The sequence below is a fragment of the Lepidochelys kempii genome, chromosome 2 (assembly GCF_965140265.1).
Source record: "Lepidochelys kempii isolate rLepKem1 chromosome 2, rLepKem1.hap2, whole genome shotgun sequence".
Lineage (NCBI taxonomy): Eukaryota > Metazoa > Chordata > Testudines > Cheloniidae > Lepidochelys > Lepidochelys kempii.
In genome coordinates, this window is record NC_133257.1 from 262,206,347 (window position 1) to 262,224,445 (window position 18,099).

The following is an 18,099-nucleotide window of genomic DNA, read 5'->3' on the forward strand; positions in this document are numbered from 1 at the left end:
GCCTCTTGGGATGTGACTCCCTTCCAATAATACAAGAAAGACAAAAATAATTTTTTTCTCCATGCAAAAGCAAAGTAAAGTCTCAGCTTTTCCCGAGAACTCTAAAGGATGGTGTATGTGCAGGGGATTTCTTTATTGTAAAGTCTGGAGTTCAGCTTTATTTGCAGTTCATGGCTACCTTTACCAGATCTAAAACAGCATCAAGTCAACAGCCACAGAACGTTCTCACTACAGTACTAACCAGCAGTACATCGGTAACAAATTAGTGGGCCCAAGTCACCATTGTGTTACTGCAATTTTAGGCCTGTGTTATTCCACTGCGATCCATCCAGGCACCCCGACTCGTTCTGCGTTCCCATGCACAAGAGCTCGCTGGCATCGATGTTGATGGAGTTATGCCATGTCCACACTCCAGCCACACACTGATGAATCAGGCCCAATATCTGCGCTCGCGTTTCTTGTGGAGCAGTAGCAGGGTGATGGTTATATGGTATTGAAGTGGACACAGTGGCAAAACGAGGACAGACACATGCATGGAATTAAGCCGCAGGCTGCAACTTTAATTAAACTTTAAGATGGGGAGGGGCGCTATCCACCCATCCCCCACGCTCTCCTATATCATGTGTTTAATTGGTTCCAGTGCCGGGGTTCCAGGGCTTCCTACCATATGACCCATAATGTGTGGTATGTTCTCCTCAGCCTGCCCCCCAGGACTCAGCTCATTGAGTTCTAGCACCCTGCCCTCCTTGACAGGGTAAAGCAGGGTGGGGACCTCAGTGTGCAAGGGCAGTGAGGTCTCTCCCTAGCACAAGCCCAAGGCTCATCACCAAAATCCAGGTCTTTTACCTCTGGGAACTGTTCATTTTATCCTTTTTACCACACTGGAAACCAATCGCAAGTTGCGATGAATAAACACCACCACTCCAGTACCTCAGCTGGGTACTAAAGGTTCCTACTTAATCCACTGTGCCTTGAACGTGCTGCAAGGAAGGCAAAAAACTCCCTGGTCCTACACTAGTTGGCCTATGGGAGAAAAATTCCTTCCTGACCCCGTAAATAGGCCATCGGTTAGACCCACAGCATCTGTCAGGCCAGGTTCCCATGCCTAGTTTAAGTGGGTAGGGTGGGCTGCTGGAACGGAGCCGAAAGATGCTCCACATGGCCCCCACACCAGGTTAAATAATGGACACTGGGGAATGCTGGCCAATCAGCACTCCTCTCTCCTGGCTGGCCAATGGGTGCCAAAGTCTCACGGGGGTTGGGGAGCTACCTATTGTCTATTGGCAACTGTCTCCCTCCCTTGCTGCTGGGGCTGTCCCCCTTTCATCGCTGGCCCCATCAAGTTCTCCCACTTATTAATGTGAGTGGGTGGCATTTATGGTAATATCATTCTCGTATGGTCCTGGGGAGGACAAACACCCAGGTACCACAATGGTAAGATTAAATCCTCACCATCTGTTTCCAGAGTTTGAACAAATCCTGACTGTGCTGCCCGGTAAAAGCCACAGGCCTGATCCTACAACCCTTACTCAGTTGAGTCACCCTTATTCACAGAAGTAGGTCTGTTGAAACCAACAGGTCTACATGCATGAATATGGACAACTTGCATGAGTAAATATTACAAGCCTGGGCCCTATCCTAGAGTCCACTAGTTATGAAAATTTTATGCCACTGGCAGAATACTAACAACAGTATTTTGGAGGAATTTCATACAGGTAACCAGAAGGCAGGAGTGCTAGTATGGAGAGTAATTTGGGGGATGGACATCTGCATCTTTCTAAAAAAAAAATACCTTTGATTAATAATTTAGCTGAAGATATGAGGGACCCAGCTCTGAAAGTCACAATCCCCGAATCATCAGACCCCAGGTTCTTTAGGGTCAAAGTGTGGATTTTTCCATCTCTCACAGCAATTTCATTCACAGAGCTGTTCTGAAGGGGAGATCCATCAAGCCACCACTGTATGTTCTGCACCCCCGGGTGCGAGAGCTCGCAGGTGAAGGTGGCCGACTCACCCGCAAAGACATCCATGTTCTTTAAACCACAAACTATCTCTGCTTCCTCTTCTGTATAACAGAGCAAGAAAACGGGTACACCAAGGGAAAACAAAGGACAAACATATACACGTTCCTTCCGCAGAACTGATCTAAAGTACAGTTCTTAGATTCTGTGAACTACATTCAAACTGTCCTGCATAAATAAACTTGTCACACTCATTCAGATAAACAACGCATTTGCCGACAAACATAGTGGGTTTGTTCGGACATACTATTTCAATATGAGGACAGTCTACGAATTTCGTGATCCATTCATGATTTGGTGTCCTGTATGGTGTCATCTGCACTGATATTGTAAACAATTTAAGCCAGGGATCTTCCCGGTGATTTAAGTACTGTGTATACTTACAATGCTATAAAATAACATAATAATAATTAACAACATGGTATTCAATATCTTCATAGCAGTCACCCTAAGCAAATAGCTATTTAAGCAGGTGCTGTTATACCATTTTACAGACAGTATGGTCATTGTTTTTGAACTCCATTATATGATAAATATTGGTCCATATTCACGCTTGGTATAAAAGTGTGCAACATCACTGAAATCAAGCCAGAAATTGGTGGAGTCGCACCTACTTACACCAGGGCTAAATCTGGCCTGTTGACTGAAGAACCGCCTGTTTGAACTCAACCAGAAACGTGAGGTCATTTGAAATGATTTATTCTTACCTTGCACGTACACAGAGCCTGTGGTCAGCTCATACCCAGTGCTACAGGTGTAGGGTCCGCAGTCCTCAACCTCCAAGTCATGAATAATTAACTCCACTTCGGTGCCGTTCTGACGCATCTCATACTTGTCACTGGGCTGAAGTACCAGCGCTCCTTTCCTCCACTCCACCAGGGCACCAGGTCTGGAGGTCTCGCACCGGAGGACAGCTGTTCCCCCTTCTTCGGCCTCGATGTTCTGCAGCTCCTCTTTAAAGAACACTGATAGCACTGCAGTGAGAATGCTCAAGCATGAATTACTGAGGCCTACCGAACCAGTCCATTAATCACAGCCCCCCCTCCCCCCGGGCCACCTCTCTCTGGGTAGTGGCTAGTTGTGGCCGAGAGAGATGGAAACCTGTAAATGCCATCCCAATACAGTGCTTCAAGTTGCACTATGGCCAAAGCCCCATAGGGACTGGCCACTGACAAAACAGTAACAGTAGATCATGGTTGTTCAGTGCAGGGCTGCTATGAATTATGGCTTTTTAAGGGGCCTGTATTTGGCCTTTGTTTTCACACCCACAGTTTGTGGCTACAATCACCTATAAGCACAAAGATGCAGGTGCAAATGATAGTACTTGGACATCTAACTATCTGAATTGCATGTGTAATGCAACACCCCTGGGTGTGTCATCAGTAACAGACACTGAACCCAGCACTTCTGGAGCTGGCAGCTTAAAGCCAGTAGCAAACTCAAACCTCTAACGGCTTAGCCATTAGAGGGAAACAGAGCGTGACACTGCATAAGCGTGGGTTGTTATACAATCAGAGGATACTGGTGGCCATTTCTAAGTCAATATTTGCTAACTTTTAACATACAGCAGTATGTCATATGCAGCAGTATTCCCCCATTCTAAGTACAGGGAAATACTCTTATCTCAGATAATGTCACGTAGTAACAGTCAGCAAATCTCAATTTCATAGAAGCTATAGTTTATGCCTACTGTCAATAGCATCTGCAATTTTGTTCCAGTATCCAGTTGTGAGATTGAAAATGCAAGTACAAGAATAGAAGTGGTTTTTAAAAAAGTTTGGTCCACCAGGTACAAATAACTGTGTAGTGATACCCTGTATCATTGTTATAGTAAAAGGAGATTTGCTGGCGGATAAACGTTACAGATAATTCTATTTTACCAATTTTGGAGGACAGCCAGGGCCTTTATGACTATTTACCACAAATCAAACCTTTTCCTACCTTTTACTAGCAGTGCTGCAGTGGTTTGTTGATCTCCTGAATCACATGTGTACTCCCCAGCATCCTGAAGTTCCACGTCATAAATAAACAGCTCAACAAAAGTCCCCTCTTGCCTGATCTCATACTTGTCACTTGACTGCAGCACCACATCTCCTTTCCTCCATTCAATTGGAGCACTCGGTTTTGTCAGCTCGCAGCGCAGCGCGGCCATACACCCTTCCTCGACTTCCTCATTTTGGAGCCAACGTTTGAAAAGCACAGGTAGGGCTGACAGCATGAATTAAGCAAAACAAGAGAGGAGGTTTGTTTTGTTAAAAAATGAACTGATAACAGCTTGAACAATAATGGAATTCCTGAAGACAACAGGCCAAATTCTGCCTGCATTTACTCCCAGTCAGGGTGTAGGAATGCAAACAAGGATAGAACCTGGCCTATAGTCATGTCAGAATTGTTGATAGTTCTCTGGTAGAGCAACTATTTGTTGTTAGTTAGTAACAAAGTTTTGCAAAGTAGTTTGTACTGGGGGATCATTTAATACCTGTGTCTTTACAATTCAAAATGATGAAGGGATTCCAATGGGAAAGGGGGGTTTGGTTTTACATAATATTGGTCAGGCTTCAGTTCTGTAAAAAATCAGAAGAATGTCTGATTCAAATCCAGGTTCAATTTATCTGAACCTCCAAAGTTTGGGTAGTGAGGTCTGAATTAGTCGCTCCAGTTTTGACCCATCTCTATTGGTCAGATCTCTACTAGCTAAATGTGGTTTGCAAAGTTTTGTCAGTCACATTTGGGGTGATAACCAAAATAAGACCCAGGGGCATTTTGGACTGGAGCTCTATTTATCTGAAACACAAGATAGTTTTAACCACTTTTTTAAAAAACGGAGACTAAAATTGTCCAACAAACCATCATTTCATTTATAGTACTTATAAGAGGCTTATTTTTAAATGAGTAATGCTGCAATCTACATGTAGTCCATTTTCAAGGTAAGATTGATGATTGCCTATACATTCAATAATCTCTACCACTGCAGATGAATAATTACTAGAGATGAGCAAAGATCAGAATTTCTGCCCTGTGGCAAATTCTGATATTTCAACATTTGTTTTCATCCAGAATTGGAGTGCAAAATCAAAACAGGGACTCGTGTACAACAAAAAATTCTGAAAAAAATTGATTTGGAAATATAAAAATGTTCATTTTGACATTTTCAACCAAAATGAAATGTTTTGACATTCCCAAATCAATATGTTTTGTTTCAAGTCATGTCAGCATCGAACTGCATCTGTGTTAGGTGCCAGTCAATTTTGTGCCCTCATTCTTCCTTATTGGCCGGGTCTCTGGCTTGACTACAGGTCCCATGTTTCACTGGAGTCTTGTGACTCATCCTGCACTACTCGGCTAAATTAGAGGGGAGATCATGGGAGATGTAGTCCAGTTAGGGAGCCCAGCCCATAGGAGAGAATGGGAACACAGTGCAGCCAAACTACAACTCTCATGAGCCACCACAGCACGCTAGGCAGATGCAGTTTAATGGTGACCCAACCTGAAACAAAATATTTAGTTTAGATTCTCCCAACAGAAGACCCAAAAATTTCATCAAATTTTCCTATGGAAAAATTCCCATTTTGCAGAAACCGCATCTCTCTCAAAAAATCATTTTGACAGAAAATTCTTAACCAGCTCTAACAACAATTATTAAAGACAAGATTGTTTTTCACCCCCAAAAAATGAAATCCTTGAAGGCAAGAGGAGTGATCCCAGAGCACAAACACCTCCAGACATAAAAAATATAGCATTTTATGAATGGCTTCAGTGCATGGCACTCTCGAGACACCTTCTCACCTTTAATATCTAGTCTGGCAGTGGTCTTCTTGTCAACTGTATTACAGCTATACTCCCCTGAGTCCTCAGGTTTTAAATCATGGATGATCAGAGTATGTACGTTCCCTTCCTTCTTGATTTCAAACTTCGTACTGGACTTGATCACAGACAAAGCTTTCTTCCATTCCACTGGGATGTTAGGCTTAGATAGCTCACACTGTAGTTTTGCAGTGTCACTCTCTTGCAGTTCCTGGTTCTCGAGCAACTTTACAAATATGGCTGGAGCAACTGTAGAAAGGGGAATAAAAGCATTTTGCACATGTATAATCAGGCATGTAGATAGGAAACTCTTTAATACAGGTTATCATAAGAAATGCACAGCAGCTCAAGATTTAAGTCTCAGATTTCACGTTTTCACACACAGGATCACATTTTAGAAAAGCTAAATGTAAGGTCATACCTACAGAAGAGGGAAATGTATCCTGGAAAGCGGTGACTCTAAAAAGGATTTAGGGATTGGTCATTCAATACTGGAACACTGTGTCCCAGTTCCAGTGTCCACGTTTTAAAAATGATATTGAAAAATTGGAGAGGGTACAGAGAAGAACCCCAAAAATTATTCAAGTGCTGGAAAAAACCACCTTTCAATTAACGACTTCAAGATAAGTTGGTGTTGGTCCTGCTTTGAGCAGGGGATTGGTCTAGATGACCTCCTGAGGTCCCTTCCAATCCTTATATCCTATAATTGTAAGAGCTCAATCTGTTTAGCTTATCAAAAAGAAGACTGGGAGTTGACTTGATTAGAGTGTATAAATACCTTCACTATAAGAAAATACCTGGTGCTAAAATGCTCTTTAATCTAGGCAAGAAAGACTTAACACAAATGAATAGCTGGAAGCTAAAACCAGACAAATTCAAATTGGGAATAAGGCACAAATTTAACAGTGAGCGTGATTAACCATTGAAACAAATTGCCAAGAGAAGTGGTGGATTCTCCATCTCTTGAAGTCTTCAAATCAAGACTTACCTTTTTGGAAGATATGCTTTAGTCCCACACAAGTTATGAGGATCAATATAGGAGCAACTGGGTGGAATTCTCTGGCCTGTGTTATAAAGGAGGTCAGACCAGATGATCTAATGATCCCTTCTGGCCTTAAAATCTACACATCTATGATTCTAACTCTCCTACTTGTTCCCACCTGCTGGATGCAAGAAAAGAAGCTAACCACTTAAATTAAATAACTTTCCTAGTATTGATTTTCCATGTAGGCACTTGCTCTTGTTGCCGCAGTAATGTTATACTATGGTGAACTGGAGAGAAGGTTTTCACAAGACAATCTATCGGTTTGGATGTGGTCCGTGCTATAAAAAAAGATTGTGAACCCATGGAGTATGATAAAAGCCCCTCGCCCTTCCAATGAAAGATTGTTCCCTACATTTGCTAGTATTTTGTCTCATGAAGCATGGATTTGGGTGTAGAGGAGAGAGAAGAGTGAACGGGAGGAGACTACACAATGGCCCTGATTCTGATGACCTAGCATAATTTTACACTAATGTGTTGTGACTTCAGAATCAAACTCTATGAAATAGAAGTTTTGGAGGGAAAAAACCATAAAAAAATAATGGATCTGATTCTGCACTTACATCAGTGTAAAACTGGCATAACTGAAATCAGAACTGACTCCTATATTGGCACTGTAAAATGAGATAAAAGAAAAAGAAACCGGTGGCACATGGTGCTGACCAACCCTTAAGATTATTTTTTATTTTGTACCATCACAGCTTGTAAAAGAACAAGCAAGTAGTATCCAATGCCATCGTAAGTGGGAGGTGTCTAGAAAAGTGCTTGGTTATGATGGTGACTGCACAGAGAATTTAAAACAAACAAACCTCCTATAGAACTGAAGCAATTGTTATCTCAAAGGGGTTGTTTACTTACCTTGGACTGTTAGCTGTGCCTCTGTGGTATTTTGCCCTACTCTGATACTGACAGACCCAGAGTCTTCTAGGGTCACCCTCCTCAGGGTCAAAGTGTGAAGCTTCCCTTGAACTGTTATCTCGTTCATTTCATTGGGCTGGAGCGGTACGCCACCCAGGCACCACTGCACGTCCCGAGCTTTCTCCCGAGAAACCTTGCACTTGAACACTGCGTCTTCTCCTTCATATAAGGTGACGTCCTTTAGCACCTCCACTATGCTCGCTGCTGGTTCTTTGGTAGAAAAAGTCACAACTGTTTTAAATCCATTTTCAAGCACCTTACCCCATTTTTAGACATTATTATTATATTATTATTGGTAAGGCAACTCATGCCCAAAGGATTCTGGGTACTTAAAACAATATTATAATACAATATACAAATATTTCTAACAGAAAGATTACACACTGTAGCTAAGTAATATTAATGTGAAGCCCTCTAATCCCTGAAGGCCCTGAATCCACTGAAATCGCTGACCAAATTCCTCTTTATTCTACCAGGCATGGGACCAGGTATAGTGGGATTTCCCTCGACACTGCTATAGAACTCTGTTTTGTCATGGTGCCAGGATCATGATTTTAAACACAGTTCAGATACTTCCAACGGTATTGACCAAAAAGGAGTTCAAATCCTACCTTTCACATATACAGCTGCTGTGGTTTGTTGGTCTCCTGTATCACAGGTGTATTCCCCAGCATCAGCCTCATTCAGGTTATGGATTGTCAGCTCAGTGACAGGGCCAGTTTGTTTCATCTCGTACTTGTCACTTGGTTGCAGAACTTTCCCTGCTTTCTTCCATTGCACGGGGGCATTGGATTGAGAGACCTCACAGCTCAGGGTGATGATGCCACCCTCTTCTGCTTGCTGGCTCTGGAGTGGTCGTATAAAAAGTACTGGCAAAGCTAAACAAAGATAAACAGGGAAACACATTTGCACTTCATTAGTGACTGTCTTTTCCTGACTTTCTGATATGAACTTGCCCCTGCTTTACAGCTGGTCTTCTATTTTTCATATACAGTTGTGAACATTTTGACTCGTTTCCCCACCAAAATTACACACCGACAGACACAATGTACTAATTCCTTTTACATCACCATTAGCAGCAGTCTCTTGGAAGCCTTCATAGACTGGTAAGTCTAAGTGGAGTTTACATGAAATCATGGCACCCTGTAAGATATTTCTTTAGCTCATGTTGCAAAATACATTTTTAAAACCCCACATGGGGAACAAATGTAGAGCGCTTGATTTTCAGAGGTGCTGAATCGCAACAACTCCAGCTGAAATCAAGGATGACCTTAGCAGCATCTCACAGTGCCCAGTAGCAGGAGCCCATTTTAAAACGTGAGCACTGAAGTTTGACACCTAATTCTCCATTTGGGTGCTCAAGGTGGAACTTAGATGCCTCAGCTAGGGATTTAGGGTTTTTTTTTATTTGAATGCACAAATGAGGAAATGGGCATCTTCCTTTAATCTGCCCAGCTTTCAAAATCAAACTCCAGAAAGAAAGGAGAACTAGAATTATTTGTATTGATTTAGAGCATAGATGGGTACATCTGTATGATTCAGAGATGAGCTTTTGGGTTTTGGTTTGGAACATCACAAAGTTTGGGGGCTCAGCTCCCGAGTTTTGGTTCAGCCTGTTATTATGCGCTAGTGGCTCCACAGTGAAAGGGGAGATTTGCATGGGCAGGAAATATGGTTCTGAGTGTGTATGGAGAGCTAATAGGGATGGAAGGTGGCTGCCTGTAAGAGGGGAGGGTGGCTTCTGGAGGTGCCTGGGGTGTATCTGAGGAGGGATGGTTGCCTCTGAGAGGCAGCTGGGTAATGGCTGGGGTGAGGTTTTGGGGCAGCTGTGTTCGGGGGTTGCCGGTGGGGACAGGAGAGTGGACTGCTCTCACCTTTTGCACTGCTCCCTCCTCCTGGCCACTGCTCCATGGAGCCAGCAGAGGACCAGGGAACAGTTGGTGGGGCTGTGTAACAGACAAGCTGCTTGCAGAACAAGTGACACAACAGCCCCAGAATGTCATCTCTCTGCCTTCAGCACAACTGGACGCATGGGAACCCAGCTGGACTGCAGGAAGGCAGGCTAGCATGTGGTGTGGAGTGGGGGCTGCAGTGAGTGTCATGAGAAACGCATGACACTTAACAGCGTTCAGCTCAGGGGGACTGGGCTCACTGGTCCAGTGTCCCTGAGCCTAGCATCATGTGGAGCACTGACACATTTATCCTTTTCCATAATTCAGGAAAATCCCAAAGGGATGTAGCCTCCTCACAGATTGAGTGCCACCTGGATTGATGTCTAGCTAGATCCGTAAGACTGGCTGGTTGGTCTAGCTCAATCACTATCAATCTTATCACACTACCAAAGCTTTTGGTGACCACATGATCACTGGACAGGTAGCAGCATTCCTTGGTTAACATGCTTCATAATTGATTGGTCTTCCATCCCAGTAATATGACTGCTACATTTAAACTAAACTAGAAATAGCTACAATTAGGAGAAATAATGTTTCTGTCACCTTTTACCAACAAGGACGCTGTAGTCTGCTCATCGCCAGAATCACAAGTGTAGTCTCCAGAGTCTTTCAGCTGCAAGTCATGAATCAGGAGTTCCACGGCAGATCCCTTCTGTCTCATCTCGTACTTGGCACTAGCTTGGAGCAGGACTGAACCCTTTCTCCATTTCACTGGGGCATTGGGTTTGGAGAGCTCAGCATGTAGGGTGACAGGGGAGCCCTCCTCAGCTTCTTGGCTCTGGAGTTTTTGTTCAAAAAGTGCTGGAATGGCTAGGTTCCATAGAGGAAAAAAATAGGGTCAAGTATCATGCCATTCAGTACATCCCCTCACAGTACAACTGCATTTGGATTTGCTTGGTATCACAAGCAACAGTTGGAATCTGGAGTTAATATTATAGTCGGGCAAAACTAGTGAACACTTTTCACGGGGAAAATTTCCATGTGAAATTGGAAACATTTCATTTCTCTTGAACTTTGAGACTGACTCTTTGTTGTAGCATATCTAATACTAAAGGTAAAATAATACAGATGCAATAGCAAACTATCCCGATAAGAAGGAAAAATAGGAAGAATAACAAGAAGCCAATGCGGCTGTATGAGAAGTTCTATAATGACTTGAAAATCATAACAGAATCCTACAAAAAGTGGAAGCGTGGACACATCGCAAAGGATGAATACAAAAATATAGCACAAGTATGTAAGGACAAAATCAGGAAGACTAAGGCACGAAATGAATTACACCTAGCAAGGGACATAAAAGGTAGTAAGAAGAGATCCTATAAATACCTTAGAGGCAAGACAGAGAAGATGAAAAGTTGTAGGTCCATTACTTAGTGGGGAAAGAGAACTAATAATGGATGACACCAAAAAGGATGAGGTGTTTAATGCCTTTTTTGCTTCAGTCTCCACTGAAACAGTTAATTGTGACCAGATACTTAACACAAATAATATTAACAATAATGGGGAAGGAACACAAGTCAGAATAGGGAAAGAACAGGTTAAAGAGTTGGGGCCAGAGGCTGGCCAGCAGCTGGAGTCCCGGGGACGGGGCCAGCAGCCAGGGCCAGAAGAGGAGCTGGGTAGTGCTCCCTCCCCGTCACCCATGGGGGCTGGCCCAAGCCGCAACCACATCTCCCCCAAACATTCCTCCATGTTCCCTAGTGGAGCACGCCCCACAGTTTGGGAATCTCTGGCCAAACTCATGGAGGATACATGAGGTCCCAGAGAACTGGAAAGGGCAAACATAGTACCTATTTTAAAAAAAAGGGAACAACGAATACACAGTCAACTAGAGACAAGCCAGCCTAACTTTGATACCTGGAAAGATACTGGAACAAATTATTAATCAATTTGTGAGCACCTAGAAGAAAACAACAGAGTAATAAGTCACAGCCAACACGGATTTGTCATGAACAAATCAAGCCAAACCAACCTAATTTCCTTCTTGGAGAGGGTTATTGGCCATGTGAATGGGGGAAGCAGTAGACAGGATATATCTTGATTTTAGTAAGACTTTTGATATAGTCTCACAAGGCATTCTCATAAGCAAACTAGGGAAATGTGGTCCAGATGAAAGTACTATAAAGTGGATGCACAAGTGGTTGAAAGTCCATACTCGAAGAGTAGCTATCAACGGTTTGCTGTCAAACTGACAGGACATATCTAGTGGACTCCCAAAGGGATCAGTCCTGGTACTATTCAATATTTTCATTAATGACATGGATAATGGAGTGACAAGTATTGTTATAAAATGTGTGGGTGACACTAAGATAATGGAGGTGATACTGCTCTCTCTTATGCCAATGTAAATCAAGAACTCCACTGAAGTCAATAGAGTTACACAGATGTAAAAATGATATGATCACTGTTAATAGCTTTAGCTATACATTGGAGCCTGGACTCTGGGACCTTCCCCTATTGCTGGGGTCCTAGAGCTTGGGCTCCAGTCCTAGCTTGAATGTCTATATAGCAATTTGATAGGCCTGCAGTCTGAGTCTCACAAGCCCGAGTCAGCTGACAAGGGCCAGCTGAAGGCGTTTAATTGCTGTGTAGACCTACCCTAACTGTACAGTCAGTTAAGTAACGGAATATGCTTCCAAAGGCGGTTGTCAAATCTCCATCATTGGATATATTTAAGAACAGGTTAGACCAACTCTTGTCAGGAATGGTCTATGTATATTTGGTCCTGCCTTAGTGCAGGGGGCTGGGCTGGATGACCGCTTGAGTTCCCTTCCAACCTTCATTTCTATGATTCCATATCACACATTTGAGTCAAAATGGTATGTGTTACTCACTCTTGGCCCAAAATATTAATAATAATATTGCAATCTGGATATGGAAATTTTCCCCACTGAAATATTATTTCTATTTTAAGAAGAGGAAACATTAAGGGTTTAGGTGATTGGCCTTTGTGGCGCTGTAGTTTAGTGGTGGAGACAGGTGGATGAGAATCAGATTATCTGGTTTCTAATATTCGTCTAACAGTGTTTTACTATGTGAGCATAGACAAGCCATTTAGGCCAGTTACTTCAAAAGAATTCACTAATCTAGGGTGTCTCAATGTTTGGGTGTCCACTTTAGACACCTTGGGTCTGACTTTCACTAGTGCTGATCTCTAGCATCTCCCATTGACTTCCAGTGTCTAGCTAAAGCTATTAACAGTGATCATATCGCTTTTTACATCAGTGTAATTCTATTGACTTCAGTGGAGTTCTTGATTTACGCTGGTGTAAGAGAGAGCAGCATCAGCACCATTATCTTACCTTGCATAATCCTTTTTTTGGTGTATATTGACTAAGGCCAATGCAACAGAGAACTCTGAATGTCAGGACTGAGGTGACAGAATCATCACTGGGCTCAATAGAGTGTGACGGTGAAATTCTATGGCCAGTGTTATGCAGGAAGTCAGACTAAATGGTCCCTTCTGGCCTTAAAATCTATGAATCTGTGACCAGGGTTGAGGCCCAGAGCTGGACTAGAAGGGGGCCTCTCAAGTCAGGAATGAAGTTCATTGACAGAGATGTACTGGAGTAGTTTGCAAACATTTACTCAGAGTAAAACTAGCTCTGTAGCCAGAACCTACTAGTCCCTCACTTTAAAAGTTATGATAGTAACCAAATAAGATATGAAAGCGGATGTACATACACAGTAACAAATTTCCATAATTTTTGTAGATGTTCACAGAGAGAATTCATTATGGGGCCATTACCACTTTCATATGCAACATCCAGTGGAAATAACGTAACTACTAAAAACAGAGGTCTAGAACCTCAGCAGTATAAATCAGAATAGCTCCCCCGAATTCAAAGGACCAACTCTGTCCCAGTGCATCTGATAGAAGTAGGACTGTGCTTGTTAACTAGAACAAATACGTCCTTTAAAAATCATTCAAAAACCTACCTTTGACAGTTAAAATGGCTGTAGTTTGCTGATTTCTGTTATCACAAGTGTATTTGCCCGAATCTTCTGGCTTTAAATTATAAATCTTTAATGTATGGATTGTCCCCTCTTTCCTGATTTCATATTTGGAGCTCGGAGAAATCACCTGGGAGCCCTTCCGCCACTCCACTGATACATTGGGCTGAGAGACCTCGCACTCCAGAGTGGCTGTAGCATCCTCCTCCAATTCTGCGTTCTTGAGAATCTCTTTAAAGACTGGAAGCGGTACTGAAATTATAAATATATGGAGGATGGAATTGCAGGAGCTTGTAATTACCCTAGTCTAGTTTTCAAGATTCTGCCTTTGGCAGTACATTGTCAACCACTCAGCTCTGAGCCCCTTACAATGCTATGTCAACATAATAACTGGCGTGCAAATGATGCAATGGAACGTTTAAATACTAAAAAGTGTTTTAACTTCTATGCAGGTTTTGTAAGGCTATTTTTGAAGCAAAAGCCTGCCTTTTGGACCTCAGCTACTTGACAACATCTCTTAAAATATCATATTGTAATGAAGCATTAATCAGTATTTTGGCTGGCTCAATGTCATGATTAATAAGTACAGGAAGGGAATACGGTTTGATTTTGCAAGTGCAAATTTCTTTGCAGCTATGAAGGGGCATTCAGGGAGAGAATGGCACTATGAAATGGAGAGAAGAAGGTTCTATCAAAATCCTGATCCTAATCATCCTTGGTAATTTCATTTGATAACAGTACTGCCATTACTGTATATGGATGACACCTTGAGAAGCTGCACTCTACCCACATCAGCTTCTCACTCAGGCCATGGATCTTGTTACCTTTTACTGTGAGCTCTGCTGTGGACACGTAGGGTCCCACTCTGAAAGTGATGGTGCCCGTATCCTGCTGGGTGGTTTTCCTCAGCCTAAGTGTGTGAATCTTGCCTTTTTCAACAGAGATCTCATTCATTTCATTGCTCTGCAGTGCAACATCCTCTAGCTTCCACTCCACATCCCTTGCGTTGTCATGTGAAACCCAGCACTGAAACATAGCATCTTCCTCTTCAAACACCACCACGCTCTTCAGGCCACTGACTATGGTCACATCAGGCTCTACAAATGTTGCAATGTCCATTAGTGAAAGAATAAATGGCTGCACATGGACCAAAATCGCAAGAGCAGCTCATCATAATTCTAGAAAACTGTTCTGTTTTATGTGGGTTCTTATAACATGTCCATCACATTGGTATCTGAGTACTTTCCAGGTGCATTAAGTGACATGGCTAACATCTTTCACATGTGGTTCTCTCTCTCTTCCTCTCTCCAAGGATAAAATTGTATGTGCCTCTTTTAAAATAGCGCACCATGTGCTATCATAAAATCATAGGACTGGAAGGGACCTCGAGAGGTCATCTAGTCCAGTCCCCTGCACTCAAGGCAGGACTAAGTATTATCTAGACCAGTGGTTCTCAAAGCCGGTCCACCGCTTGTTCAGGGAAAGCCCCCGGCGGGCCGGACCGGTTTGTTTCCCTGCTGCGTCCGCAGGTTCGGCCGACGGTGGCTCCCACTGGCCACGGTTCACCGCTCCAGGCCAATGGGGGCTGCAGGAAGGGCGGCCAGAACATCCCTTGGCCCATGCCACTTCCCGCAGCCCCCATTGGCCTGGAGCAGCAAACCGCGGCCAGTGGGAGCCGTGACTGGCCGAACCTGCGGATGCTGCTGGTAAACAAACCGGCCCGGCCCACCAGGGTCTTTCCCTGAACAAGCGGCGGACCGGCTTTGAGAACCACTGATCTAGACCATCCCTGACTGGTGTTTGTCAAACCTGCTCTGAAAAATCCCCAATGATGGAGATTCCACAACATCCCTAGGCAATTTATTTCAGTGCTTAAGCACACTGACAGTTAGGAAGTTTTTCCTTATGTCCAACCTAAACCGCCCTTGCTGCAATTTAAGCCCGTTGCTTCTTGTCCTATCCTCTGAGATTAAGAAGAACAATTTTTCTCCCTCCTCCTCATAACAAACTTTTATGTATTTGAAAACGGTTATGTCCCCTCTCAGTCTTCTCTTCTCCAGATTATGTGTTTATATTATTGAAAGCAATGTCAAAGAAGCTTGACTTGAACTTGGCATGGAAAGTAGTGAGGTGGGAGGTAGTTTTCAGAAACTGTGGGAGTTGGTTCCAAGGTCTTGGATGAACCCACAAGAAAACTCTGTCTCTCGTAGTAACACTTCAGTAACTTCACACTTGCCATACTCTATTACCTTGTGACAACTCTTTTAATCATTTTTTGAAGATGAAACACTGTATTATATGCAGTAACTATTATGATGTTGTGAAATCTCACCATCTTGTACTGAAAAGCAACCGCACAGTAAAAGGCTCTTACCTTTCACAGTCAGCATTGCAGAGGTTGTCTCATCCCCAGCAATGCAGGAATACTCGCCGGTGTCTTTAGGCTCCAGGTGTTGAATACATAACTCATGAATGGTCCCATCCTGTCTGATTCCATACTTGGAACTTGACTGAAGCACCCTGCCATCTTTCCTCCACTCTACTACAGCATTAATTATTGTGACCTCACAGCGTAGCTTGACCATTCCTCCCTCTTCCACTTCCTCATTCTTTAGCTGTTGCTTGAACAGAGGTTTAATGGCTGTGGAGTCAAGAACAGTCAATAGACAATCCATTAGCTATGTGCTTATATGTAGAAAGATGAACCCAGCTACACACAAGGAGGCTGGCTGCCTGTGGCCTCATGCTGCAGAACAAATATGCATTTAATAATGTCAGAGGTAAATAAACCACTTGTGATCCCAGTATATAAAGAAAGGCAATTTCAGTGCAATTTCCCTCAAGGTTTTATTGCACACAAAGTTCAGCGTTTCTTTATCAGAAGGAGCTCTATTATGAGCCTTCTTGTGATGTAGAAGATAGCATTAGGAGTTAGGATGCACTATTGGCATTCATTCTAAATACAGAGTATACTCTTCTTACTAACACCAGTGTAACTCCATTGACTTCAATGGAGTTATTCCTGATTTACATCAACTTGAGAAAGAGGAGAATCAGGCCTTAAACACACATTCTGTTGCATCACTGTCTTTCCAAAATCCTTAGACTCGCAACAATAATCCCTCGCAGAAGATGTAGCACTATTGTACGAGAACAAATTCCATCCAACTACTTGGACAACAGCCACTGAACTGTTGGGAGGGTAGTTAATTATGTGACTAGCCACCCACTTTATTTTTGTTTTGTTTAAATGCTCATGCCTTTCACTGCAGTTTATTAAAGACGAAAATCAGTAGGTAATCAAAGTGATTCTATAACTTGCTTATGCATGATGATTCTATTACTGCACTGGACTAGAAAATAACCCAAACTACCAGATCTGAAAAATTAACATTTGTTAAAATCATGGAATCTTCATCCAGTGTGAATTTTCTTGCAACTGTTAAGGGACACATGGAGGTCATTTATATGCAGTGAATTATGCATCCTAACAGGCATTCTAAAAATGTCCCTCCACAATCCACTTTTGTGCATTCTGATTCGTGGTTCTGCATCTGCTTTTCTCTTATTCAACTTATTACTAATTTGTTGTATTCACGAAGAAATTCAGAGTAACTTCTCTAACATGTCACTGATCATGTTTTTAAATTGTGCCCCATTTAGGGTGATGCTAACCATTCACTCTGAGGTTGGCTGTGCTCCGTTGATCTCCAGTATCACAGGTGTAATCCGACGTGTCCTCTGGTTCTGTGTTATGGATCACAAGTTCAGCTATGAGACCATCTAATTTCATTTCATATTTGGCACATGGAAAGAGGTCTATGGTGCCTTTCCTCCATTGCACAGAAGCCGCGGCCTTTGTCAGCTCACACTGGAGTTTTACTGTAGCTCCTTCTTCCACTTCCTTGTCCTTGAGCTCTTTTTTGAAAAGAACTGGGAGGGCTAAAAGGAAATGAAAAAAAAAACAGGGGCTTTTATTTAACCCCAAATCAAGTACCTGTTAACATAACCAGACACTGACGTTGTGGGAAAGGTAGCGCCTGATTTTTAAAAATACCCCCCAAAGTCACTATCATAGAACGTATACTGCCAACTTGTACATTATAATGGTAACTGATTCCATTATCTTCAAAAGAGGCTGTCTGCAATTCTGAAGTTTCCTTCAAGTACTCTTTGACCTTACGTCTTCCCTTGGTTGAGTTCTTTGAGCTAAATTAACTTTGAACCGATCCCAGAGATATGTCTGTATTCAGAAATGAATCTTCCTAGGGCCAGACCCTGGGAAAGTCCCACATTGGTCTCATTCCAGTTACTAGATGGAGAACTTTGTTTTTGTTTAATATTGGAGAGGACATCAGTGGTGCATCAAGACAAATGTCCAGTGACATTAAGTTGAATCATTGCGGAG

General features: G+C 42.8%; 1 protein-coding gene across 1 annotated transcript in view; it reads right to left on the reverse strand.

Moving 5' to 3' along the window:
- The window catches only part of OBSCN (obscurin, cytoskeletal calmodulin and titin-interacting RhoGEF), a 291,804-nt gene that overhangs the window by 133,800 nt on the left and 139,905 nt on the right, over positions 1 to 18,099 (reverse strand). Inside the window, exons 57-60 of the mRNA XM_073329682.1 lie at positions 17,367 to 17,633; positions 16,066 to 16,332; positions 14,516 to 14,788; positions 7,726 to 7,995 (exon numbers count right to left, since the gene is read on the reverse strand). Coding sequence (XP_073185783.1) covers positions 7,726 to 7,995; positions 14,516 to 14,788; positions 16,066 to 16,332; positions 17,367 to 17,633 — 1,077 coding nt within the window. The remainder of the gene's footprint in view (positions 1 to 7,725; positions 7,996 to 14,515; positions 14,789 to 16,065; positions 16,333 to 17,366; positions 17,634 to 18,099) is intronic.